Raw genomic sequence first — 12,517 nt, forward strand, 5'->3', positions numbered from 1 at the left:
TATAAAAACTACGATCGGTATTTTTAAGATTTTAACAGAATTTTTAATGGAATTTATTTATTTTATTTTTTTGAAAATTGCTAAATTCTTTCCAAATGGTGGAGGTTATTCAAAGATCGTTTTTCTACTTGATGTTATTCAAGAAGTTGACCCATTACAGGGTGAGATGAAAAAACTGCAACCAAATTTAGACTGCTGTCATTTCTAAGCCACTTGTCCGATAGCTGTTAAAATTATTCCAGTGACAGCTCATTATATTGCTTACAAGCGTACAAAAGCATTTTGGTGAGAAAACAGCAAACTCAGTAGAAATGGTTCGAAAAGTAAAGAAGCGACTTGATCGAAACCCGCGTCGCAGTGGCCCAAAAATGGCTCGTGAGCTGAACATATAGTAATATTCCATTCGCCAAAAATTGAAAAATTAGCTTGGGGTAAAGCCATTGAAATTCCAAAAAGTGCAAGAACTTACACCGCAACAGGAAGAAAATGTTCTCAAGAGAGCTAAAGAGTTGCTTCGCTTGGCCGAAAGTGGTGAACTCCCGAATTTGGTTTTCTCCGATGAGAAAACGTTCGTTGTCCAGCAGTTTGTAAACAAACAAAATGACGTGTTTACTTGCCAAAGAGGTAAGCTGAAAATGTGCACCTTCTGTTGGCCACCAGAACTCAAGCGCCGGCCATGGTGATGGTATTGGCAGCTATAACAGCCGATGATCGCTCTCCGCTCGTATTAATGGACCGTGAGATCAGAATAAATGCCGAATATAATCGCGAAAATATTCTGAAGGGTGTTTTAAAGCCTTGGGCACGCAAACATTTTGGCCGCAGACCTTGGACATTCCAACAGGACTCAGCACGCGCCCCTCAAGAACGGTCAGCTCCAGCGCACAATGGCCACCAAAATCTCCGAATACCAATCCGTTGGACTATTGTGTCTGGAGTATTGTAGAAAGCTAAAACTAAACAAGTAAAAAATATTAAGTTCGGCCGTGCCAAACTTTTAACACCCTCCACCTTAGGGTAAAGGAAACATTAGAAGAAATGTGGCCAAAACCATTAAAATGCCGAATATCAGGAGGTATCGTTATATGGGGGCTATACCAAATCGTGCACCTACACATGCAATGTTTCGCCAACGGAGCTAGAACCCATTATGACCTAGAAATACCAATTTTCCGACAAATACGTGAAAAAATGTGGCAAAAATAATCAAATTACCGAATATCGGGAGGTACCGTTATGTGGGGACTATATCAAAACGTGGACCTATACATGCAATGGTTTGCCACACGCACAGGGACCCGTTATGACCTACAAATACAAATTTTGAGACAAATCAGTGAACAAATGTGGCAAAAACCATCAAAATACCGAATATCGGGAGGTACCGTTATATGGGGACTATACCAGAACGTGGACCGATAAATCTCATTTTCAGTACCAACCATCCTAGACACAATACAAATTGCTCTGCTAAATTTTGGCTGTATCGTGATTTCAACAGACAGACAGACGGACATGGTTAAGTCGACTTAGAATTTTATGCTGATTTTGAATATATATACTTTATGGGGTCTACGATGAATATTTAAGGATGTTACAAACGGAATGACAAAGTTAATATACCCTCCTTTTCAAGGTAGATGGTATAAAAATACCAAAGTTTCGATCACCTCAAGCAAGCGCTTCGCCGGGAATGGGCCAAAATACCGCAGAGCAACATTCGGACAGCATGTGACTGTTTCATAGGCCGTTTGAAGGTCATTATTCCTGCCAAAGAAGACCAATTGGAACAAATAATTTTTTTTTTTTTTAAATTTGTTGCTATCTCCGATATTTTTTGCTTTCATTCAATAAAATTTAAAAAAATAAAATTATGGCGTTTGACTTTGTTGCAGTTTTTTTTTATCTCACCCTGTACATTGGGGGTTATCCCCCACTGCAAAAAATATTGCGAAAAATATCGTTTCGACCACAATGGACCTCTTCTGTTATTACATTTATTTAAAACGTTTTATAAAAAATAAATTCACTAACCGACACAACCCCCCATTTTGTTTATCCCCAAATTAAAAATCAATTTTCAGCAATTTTGCAAACTATTTACACATTATTGTATTTTTCAATTTTCTTCGTATTCTTATCTCTCATTTTCGTAGGCCCTCCAGTTATTGAGCCATTCAAGTTTCCCAAAAATCTCCAAGAAGGAGGGCGGGCACAAATTACATGTGCCGTGTCCTCGGGTGATATGCCCATATTTTTTAGTTGGAAAAAAGATGATATGTCTATACCATCAAGTCTACAGGTAAGTGATAATCTTTCGAATGGCCAAAGAAGAAGAAGAAGAAGCAAAAGAAGAGGTAGTAAAGAAACCCAACAAAATAAAATATTGAGAAAAGATAAAGCCTCCCAGCCGTTGAAATTGAATAAGAGAAATCACATACTTATTCATTTCTAATAACACACACAATTTAATACATTATCCCTGGGGGGCGACTAAATAGATGTGTCTCCATATCCTGTCTGTCCTGAGGTCTTTGTATCAAACTTGTTGTTTGTTACAAGGAAGAGGGACCGAAATTTGTGTGTGTGGGGCTGTATTTTATTCTTCTTGCCAGACAAAAAAAGGAAAGAAAGAAGAAACAAACAAACGACGTCACAATGAAATTTCTTTGGTTGCAGACATAAAAAGGATTTTTGTTGTTGTTGTGTTTTTTGTTCGGCTCTTCTCTGTCCAAAATCTTCGGCTATACACCGTTGTTGGGGTTTAAAGTAATCTATGGTTTTATGGTCTATTTTTGTTCCCAATTTCTTTTTGTGCTTTGTTTTCAATTAACAAAAGATTTCCGAGAAAAAGGAGGAGTTTTATTCGTTGCTGGTTTTTAAGGACATCAGTGCTAAGCACAGCGGCAAATACACCTGTTATGCCAGCAATGCCGCTGCCAAGGTCAACTACACGGCTGAGCTGCAAGTTAGAGGTGAGTAGAATATTTTTATTTTGGAATTTGTTATAAATAAATTTGAGCTTAAAAAGGTATATTGAAAATGTGAGTTGAAATTATCGTATAATTTGGAGGTAATCTTATTTAAAGGTTCGAAATTCTACTGAAAATGGAAATTGTTGTCTGGGTCATTATTATTTTTTTTATACCCTCCACCATAGTATTTATTTAGCAATGTTAAAACGTGTCTAGTCGAAATATCGGATTTAGACTCAATGTCTCTTTGGTCCAAATCCATTTCAGGAAGTTTGGAGTTGTTTTAGCGATGTCCATCCGTCTGTGGAAATCACTCTAGCTTCCGAACGAAATGAAGTAGATTGATAAAATTTTACTCAAGTGTATATTATGTCTGCAGGACTTTGGTATTGAAAATGGGCCATGTATGTCCACATTTTGGTATAGCCCCCATATAACGGTACCTCCCGATATTCAGTACATTGATGATTTTAGCTATATTATTCACCGGAATTGTTTCAAATTTGGTATTTGATGTTCGAAATGGATGCTCCGGCCTAGGACAGAAAATTTTCTGTACATGTCCACGTCTTCGTATAGCCCCCCATATAGTGGTACCTCCCGATATTCGGTATTTTAATGATATTAACTACATTATTCACCGATTTTTTTTAGTTTCATATTTGAATATTGTAATGGCTTATGACCAAATTTACCTATGGAGGTCCATGTCGTCGTATAGACCCTAACAAAAAAGCTACATTGAGTATTTTTAAGATTTTAATAGAATTTTTAACGGATTTTATTGTATTTGAGAGTTGCCAAATTCATTCCAAATGGTAGAGGGTATTCAAAGTTCGGCCCGGTCGAACTTACAGCTTTTCGTACTAATTTTTTATTTATTTTTTTATTTTTTTTTTAGTTTCATTTTAACAACATGTGGTCAGTTGTAGTCCTGAATTATTATGCTATCAGTAATATGGGTCAAGAGGTCAAAAAGTGTCCAATCGAATTCGAAATCTATTTTGGGGTATTCAGAGACGCTAACAGTCACTCAAATATTGCATATTCATTCTTGTACCTCTCCCGTACAAATTTCGAAAATGAATCGAATATATACCCCATATAAAACGAACCGACTACCCGTTAAACTCTGAATTTGTTCGGTGGTAAAATTTGTATCAGACTTGGGTTAGTTCCAAAAAAATGTAAATCTCGACCAACTGTTTTTCGCAGTTTCGCCCAAAAGGTCAACATTTTGAGTATTAATTAACTTGGTAAAAAATTAAAACAATGTTCGATGTTCTTTAAACTCACAAATTTATTGGGTGGTAAAATTTTATCTTTTTATCTACTTCCCATCCAATTTTTCTGGCAAAACCATTTCAACATATTTTCATAATAAAGATTGAGCACTAAATCCTAGAAACCAACAGTGACCAAAATATTAAATTTCAGGTTTCAAACTCTATCCATTCCCTAAGCTGCAAATTTAGTACCATTTAGTACTTTTCGAACAACCATAGCATGCATATACCAATATTGGTCCCCATATCATATTTTGGAATTCCAGCTTCATACTTAGACCCAATCCCATGTTTATTACCATATTTTTCGTACAATTATACTACGCATGTCCAAGGCCACTTCATTCTCTCCACCCTCCAAAACTCTCAGCTACAAACACCAACAAAAACATCCATATCCAACACCAACAATAACATCTATATCAAATTTCTTTATTTTAGCTCTGTAACTCCCTCCATTACCACATTTAGTACCATTTGATACAATAATGTGTGCATAACCTAACCAGCTCCTTCTCTAACACATCAACAATAACATTCATATGAAATTTCAGGATAACAGCTCTATGCCTTCACCAAGTACCCTATTTAGTACCATTTAGTACTTTTCGAACAATTATAGTACACACTTTCAAAACTGCCTCCATATCTTAACTACAGACACCAACAATGACATCTTTATAAAATTTGACGATTTTAGCTCTATTCTTCCAATAGCGAATTTAGTACCACTTTTCGTACAATTTTAGCACACATTTCCAAAATCACCTCCATATCACAATTCCAGATTCAGGATTCTGGCCCTATAACTTCACCCAATTCTAAATTTAGTATCCTTTAGTACTTTTTGAACAATTGTAGTACACATCACGAAATCAACCCCTTTTCTTAGCCGCAGACAACAACAGGGACATTTATATCAAATTTCGGGGTTCCACCTCTATACATTCACTCAATACCATATTTAGTAACATTTGGTATTTTGTGTATAATTTTTGTATCATTTTCAAATCTTTTCCATATCTCAATCGTAGGCACTAACAGTTATCGCAATATAAAATTTCGCGATTTAACCCCTACATCCAATACCGAATTTAGTAGCATTTAGTACTTTTCGTACAAATATAGAATGACCACCGAAAATCAAATTGTATAACTTTTATCTCTGCCCCTTCAACCAACACCAAATATTGTACCATTCAGTACTTTTCGTACAATAATGGCACACATTTCCAAAAACAAGTCCACATGCCCAGGCTACACGTGAACAGTTTCTCAAATACCAGATCTTGGGTTTATAAAAATATTGGGATGTGTGACTCGGACTCTTACATAACATTTTATAAGAGTTGAAATTATTGAACATTTGAGGTACTTGATGGAGTGGACCGATATTGTCCATTTTCGCACCTGACCTAGCACTGACGTAAATATTAGGATTTGCAAAGTTGACGCAAAATCGGATAATCGTTTCTCTTTCTGTGTAGAAAATATATTTTTTGAAAATTTCGACCTTTTATGGGGGAGGTACCAGAAGGAGTGGACCGATATTGGTCATCTTCAAACTCGATCTATGTTTGTCAAAAATATTACGATGTACCAATTTTGGACCAAATCGGATACTCCCTTCGAGGGTTATCGTGCACACCAGCCAGATAGACAGACGGATGGAAGAACATCGCGAAAACGACTCCAAATATCCTGAAACGGATTTGGACCAAAGAGACTTTGGGTATAAACCCGTTATTTCGACTAGGCACGTTTTGACGGTAACATATGGCTGAGGGTATAAAAATTCGGTGAACAATGTTGCTAAAATCATCAAAATATCTAATATCGGGAGGTACCATTATATGGGGGCTATACAAAGATAGACCTGCACAGAAAATTTTCCGTCTTAGGCTGTAGTATCTATTACAAACTTTAAATACCAAATTTGAAACATTTCCGGTGAATAATGTCGCTTGAATCACCAATATACCGAATATAGGGAGGTACCATTATATTAATACTAAAAGTCCTTCAAACATAATATACATTTGAGTAAAATTTTATCAACCTACTTAATTTCGTTCCGAAGGTAGAGTGATTTCCACAGACGGGCGGACATCGCTAAAACGACTCCAAATGTCCTGAAACGGATTTGGACCAAAGAGACATTCAGTCTACATCCGTTATTTCGACTATGCACGTTTTGACATTGCTAAATGCTAAGTTTATAGTCTTTGAGGAATTATATTCAAAATTTTCTTCGAAATCCTCGGTTGAATTCATTCAAAACTTATCATCGAAATCGGGAAAAACTCTATAAATTGCTGACTTTTCAAATATTTATTTCATAGCCTTTGACTATAGCTTTATAAGTTTTTCAGTTATGCGTGTAGATGCTTAAGTTATTTTTGAATCTATTTAAAACAATTGTATTTATTTGTTTTTTTAATACAATAATCGACATTTGTCGATAAATTCAAAATTAATTTTGGCACTGTCAGGTTTTAATTTGGTCCAAACATTTTTTATTTTCTCTAAATACCTTGGAAACTTTACAAAATCTCTTACTGTAAATCACGGTAGATTTTCTTGGAATGAAGCTTTGAATTTACACAAAGACACAGAAAATAACAAAACATCCATATACCACTAATGTCCCTTACCCTTAGTATTAAAGGATTTCATTCATTTTTATATATTTAGTACAACTCCTCATGTCTTTAAGCACCACTCCTCACCAAAAAAAGAGAGCGAATATTTTCTTAGTTTTTGCTACAGTTTATTTTTTGCGTTCTTTTTTGGTATTTCCTTAATTTGGTGCTCTACTTTGTTTCTTGCGATTTTCGGGTATTGACTGCTTTTCAATATACCTCTAAGTACATATATATATGGCGTACAACAAGATAGCGTTTACTTTACCTCAGTCACTGATACATACTTAAATATTGTCTTACTTTATTTGATCACGTTTAGTTGCACCACGCTGGTCGTTCGAACCAATGGATACGGCCATAATGCTTGGCAATACAATATCAATAAACTGTGAGGCAGAAGGATATCCGATACCCACGATTACCTGGTTCAAAGGACAAGGTAAGTTAATACATACACAGTGCCATACATACGTACACAAAGTTGTCGATTTTATGGTAGTTGTTTTTGGTCCAGAATTTATTTTTCTTACAATGAGGTGAGTATATTAAGTGTGGGAAAATTTTAGTGCTCAAAATATAATAACAATTAACCCGTCTTCCTAAAGCATCACTAAAGCAAGAGTATGCATTGCAAGAAATGTAGTTGTTGTGGGCAAAAAATCCAGCACTACAAGAACAAATTTTGCTGTGAAAAAGATCTGCTAATAGAACTTGAGTCGAACTTGGAAAGTTTCTAATGTTTAATTCGCATATGCTAAATCGCAATAAGTACTGCTTTCCAGAAAAAGGCCCTTGTAAGCCATCATCCACACCAAATATGCCTGATGAGCCGCTTAACCAACGGCGAAACGCGTCGCATAGTGGTGAGTGTGTGATAGTGACTATCTGGCTTTCCTTTTCAATGCAAAATGTTCAGATCATTAAGCTCGCCTCCAAAGAGAAACAAACACATAAATCATAAACATATGATCTTCGCTTTAACAAGGCAAGACTCAAAAAAAAAAAAAAATAGTTTATCAGTTTCAAAAAACATACATTGGGAAAATTGGAATGGAAAGCAATTCTCCATAGAAGGCAGACTTAATCTGAAATTTAATAAAAATGTATTCCACTCTAAATACAGGGTGAGATGAAAAAATGCACCATTTATAAGCCACTCGTCCGACAGCTGTTAAAATTATTCCAGTGACACCTCATTATATTGTTATATTATATATACAAAAGCATTTTGGTGAGAATTATCCAGAAAAAAAGTTATTCGTGATGGAATTCAAGCTTGATAGTGTGATTTCTTTATCTTTGCTGAAAACCACAAGTAGCTATCGTTAGAGCTCTCCAGCATTTAAATGTGAATAAATCTTTTGTGTCTCGTACCATAGCTCGTAACCGTGATAGGTTACGATGTCAAGGAAGAGGACGGAAGATAACAGCAACATCAGCAGAAAGTAAAGAAACGACTTGATCGAAACCCGCGTCGCAGTGGCCGAAAAATGGCACGTGAGCTGAACATATCGCAATATTCCATTCGGCAAATATTGCAAAATGAGCTCGTGGTAAAGCAATTGAAATTCCAAGAAGTACAAGAACTTGCACCGCAGCAGAAAGAAAATAAACTCAAAAGAGCTAAAGAGGTGCTTCGCTCGGCCGTAAGTGGTGAACTGCCGAATATGGGTTTCTCCGATGAGAAAACATTCGTTGTTCAGCAGTTTGTAAACAAACAAAATGATCGTGTTTACTTGCCAAAGAGGTCAGCTAATATGTGCACTTTCGGTTGGCCACCAGAACTCAAGCCCCGGCCATGATGATAGTATGGGCCGCCATAACAGTCGATGGTCGCTCTCCGCTCGTATTAATCGACCGTGGCATCAGAATAAATGCCGAATATTATCACAAAAATATTCTGGAGGATGTATTAAGGCCTTGGGCACGCAAAAATTTTGGCCGCAGACCTTCGAAATTCTAACAGGACTCAGCACCATCGCACTCAGCACACGCCAACCAAGAATAGTTACAAAATGAGGTTCCTCGCTTAATTTCCAGCGCACAACGCCCACCAAAATCTACGGATACCAATCCGTTGGACTATTGTGTCTGGAGTATTTTGGAAAGCAAGGTTTGCACTTAAAAATATCAAAGTGTCGATCACCTCAAGCAAGCGCTTCGCTGGGAATGGACCAAAATACCCTCAGCCATATGGCTATAGAGGGTATATATAATTTTGTACGGCAAAAACGTGCCTCATCGAAATAACGGTTGTAGACTTTAGGTTTTTTTGGACCAAATCCGTTTCATGGCATTTGGAGTCGATCTAGAGATGTCCGGCTGTCTATCTGTCTGGCTGGCTGGTGCGCACGATAACTCTCGAAGGGAGTATCCTATTTGGTCCAAACTTGTTACATCGTAATATTTTTGTCAAACTTAAAATGAGTTCGGAGATTGGCAATATCGTTCCACTCCTTCTGGTACCTCCGCCATAAAAGTTCAAAATTTTTAAAGAACATATTTTAATGCACAGAAAGAGAAAGGATTATCCAATATGACTCCAACTTTGCAAATCCAAATATTTACATAAATGCTATGTAAGGTGCGAAAATGCACGATATCGGTCCACTCCATCTAGTAGCTCCCCCACAAAGGGTCAACATTTTGAATATCCATGAAGCTCATAAACGCGAAATTAACTTCTGATTCCATTCAGACTTAATACATCTCAACATTTTCATCAACACAAAAGCTCTTGTAGATATGGTAGAGATCGGACCATTTCTTCTGGTACCTCCCCCACAAAGGGTCAAAGACTTGAATAAACAAAACGATCATAAAATCCGAAATAATCATTCGGTTCTCATCATATTTCCCCTTATTTTTACAGACACTACATCTGATGTGAAGATTGTATATATTGGTTTACTCCTTCTGGTACCTCCCCCACAAAGGGTCAACATTTTGAATATCCATGAAGCTCATAAAACTCGAAATTATTATTCTGGTACTTCCCCCACAAATGGTTCAAAACTTCAAAGCTCATAAAACAAAACAAAAAAAAAAAAAACAACACTCATAAAATGCCGAATGAACATATCTCTTCAAATTTCACACAACCAAACATTTTTTCTAACACAAGATCTGTTGTGAAGATGATGTATTTCTGCGAACCCCTTCTGGTACCCCACCCACAAATGGTCACAATTTTAAATATTTTATATGTCATGTCTGCGATTCTTTACAACTTGTTATATCTTAACATTTTTCTCTGCCTGAAACCTGAGATAAATGTGGAATTTATGATTTCGCATAAAATTGTATATAACTGTCGACTATATCTGGAACCTCACCCACATTTTAAAAATCTCTCTCATCTCATATAAAGTGAAGGAAGCACCAATACATTCCAAACCTTGCACGCCGCAAGATTTATATCATATTGATTTAGATCCGAGACGAAATTGACTATATTGACCCATTCCTTCGGAACCTGAGCCATAGAGGGTCAACAATTTGAATAATCGTAAAAGAAGTCAAAATAATACTTTTTAACTTGTTTTAACTCAACTTTCTTAAACTGCTGGATTTTCCCGTTGTTATTAAAAAAATTGAATTTTGTCGCACACTGTTATTTTTTCACGATTTATATTCTCACCTCACTTCCCATACCGATCGCTTCTATTTGCCAACATTTCCATTATGCTTCATCTGCGCATCTAGTTCTAAGTTTACTTTTGTTCATCCATTGAATTCACTAAAGTAAAATAAACATTTGTTAAGAATTGTATCAACATTTCTCATCCGGCTGGGCTCCCTACACAAAAATGGCTTTTCGGAATGGAATCCGTTACATTAATTCAGCTACAATTCGTTACTGCTTAAGTACCAGAAACGGAGTGGTTTGCTACAGGGGAGAAGCCGGAGAGAAGAGGAAGCAGATTTACCTTTAATGGTGGCTACGAAAGAAACAGAACCATTAAATATTTTCGTTAAATACACTTACAATAATCATTCGGCTACTGATGCTAAAGCTATTCTATCCATCTCACCACCACTGCAACTACTGCTCACAGATAGATATGACCAAGCGTGGTGGTCGTCACCGAAGTTACCGCCAGCCATTGCATGCCTTTGCTCTGTGGCAACCAGCCATAGTTCGAGTAATCACAGAAAGTGAGTTCATTAAAGTTTGATATTCTGTTTCCTCCAAACCAACTCAAACCTGCAACGTGGCAGAAAAAAATGAAGAGCCAAAGCCAAAGGAATATCATAGAATTAGGATGTTCATTTTATTGAAATGCTTTTTCCCTTTTCCATTTTGCTTTACTCTTCAAATACTACAACGCTTACACTCACACAGAGAACCATTGAATTGTAACGGATGAGCATGAATGAAGAAGAAGACCCCGAGAGTGGGATGACAGTGTGTGAGTGGGAGCTGAAAAAAAAAAAACATTTATTAATGTATTCAGTCTGTCAAGGGAGGGGGAGGTGGTTGCCATTGCGTTTTGCTGTAGCCAGCTGAAATCAGGTTAATTGATTAGTTTGGACTACGTTAATTTTTTATGCGCTTCAATAGCTTAAACATTGCACAGCGAAAAATAAATAAATGCCAATAATTATAAAAGCGGATGTTGATCCGAATTGAGCACAAAATTTGTTATGTAAATAACTATTTACTTATATCCGCAATGCTATTAAAAAATAATGATGAATCCATTCAATTAAACAAAAAGAATATTCATACATACATATTAACATCAAATTGAAGAAGGGATAGCGGATGTCGTTGTTAGAATGGGCTTAGCAGACACGAGAAAAACAAACACCATTAATGTTTAATTAAACGAATCAAAGTCATTATTTGTGGATGTTCAAATAAATGTAGGATAAAATTAAGGAAATGGGTGAATAAATTATTTAAGTCAAAATATTAATGAACGCAATTTATCGTAAGGTAAATGCGGCTGAGAAAATGTTTTTTGGAGATGCTTGCATGAAATATTTATACATTAGGAAGAGATAAGAAATTAATTTTTATTCGTTCATTCGAAGAAAATGTGCTATTTTCCATTTTCAGTTTTGTAGAATGGTTGTCCAACTTCAATTCGGACGAAGACTTAGAACACAAATCCAGTACATACAATCTAGAACCTCCGTTTTAAATTCACAATATTTTAAATATACAGGGTGAGATAAAACAAGATAATACGCAGTAAGTTCGGCCGAGCATACCCTCCACCATTTGGAACGATCTTGGACATTTTCAAAATTAAAATCCGTTAAAAAATCTTTTAAAATCTTAAAAATACCGAATACAGCCGTTATATTGGTCTATACGACGTGAACCTAAATAGGCTTTGTTTGTCACAAGCCATTACCATATTCTAATTCGAAGTTTGAAATAAACGGTGAATAATGTAGCTAAAATCATCAAAATACTATATATAGGAAGGTACCGTTATATCGGACCTATAGGAAGACCTGGACCTGCATAGACAATTTTCTGTCACAGGCTGTAGCTTCCATTACGAACATGAAATACGACATCTCAAACATTTTCGATGAGTATTCTATCTAAAATCGTCAAAATATCGATTATAGAGAGGTACTGATATATGGGGCC

At 36.2% G+C, this 12,517-nt stretch overlaps 1 protein-coding gene across 1 annotated transcript in view; it reads left to right on the forward strand.

Moving 5' to 3' along the window:
• Window positions 1-12,517, forward strand: part of LOC101892598 (cell adhesion molecule Dscam2) — a 256,452-nt gene that overhangs the window by 181,838 nt on the left and 62,097 nt on the right. The window contains exons 15-17 of the mRNA XM_059121268.1: window positions 2,157-2,302; window positions 2,840-2,975; window positions 7,226-7,345. Of these exons, the coding sequence (XP_058977251.1) occupies window positions 2,157-2,302; window positions 2,840-2,975; window positions 7,226-7,345 (402 nt within the window). The remainder of the gene's footprint in view (window positions 1-2,156; window positions 2,303-2,839; window positions 2,976-7,225; window positions 7,346-12,517) is intronic.

This window comes from Musca domestica, unplaced genomic scaffold (genome assembly GCF_030504385.1).
Source record: "Musca domestica strain aabys unplaced genomic scaffold, Musca_domestica.polishedcontigs.V.1.1 1, whole genome shotgun sequence".
Lineage (NCBI taxonomy): Eukaryota > Metazoa > Arthropoda > Insecta > Diptera > Muscidae > Musca > Musca domestica.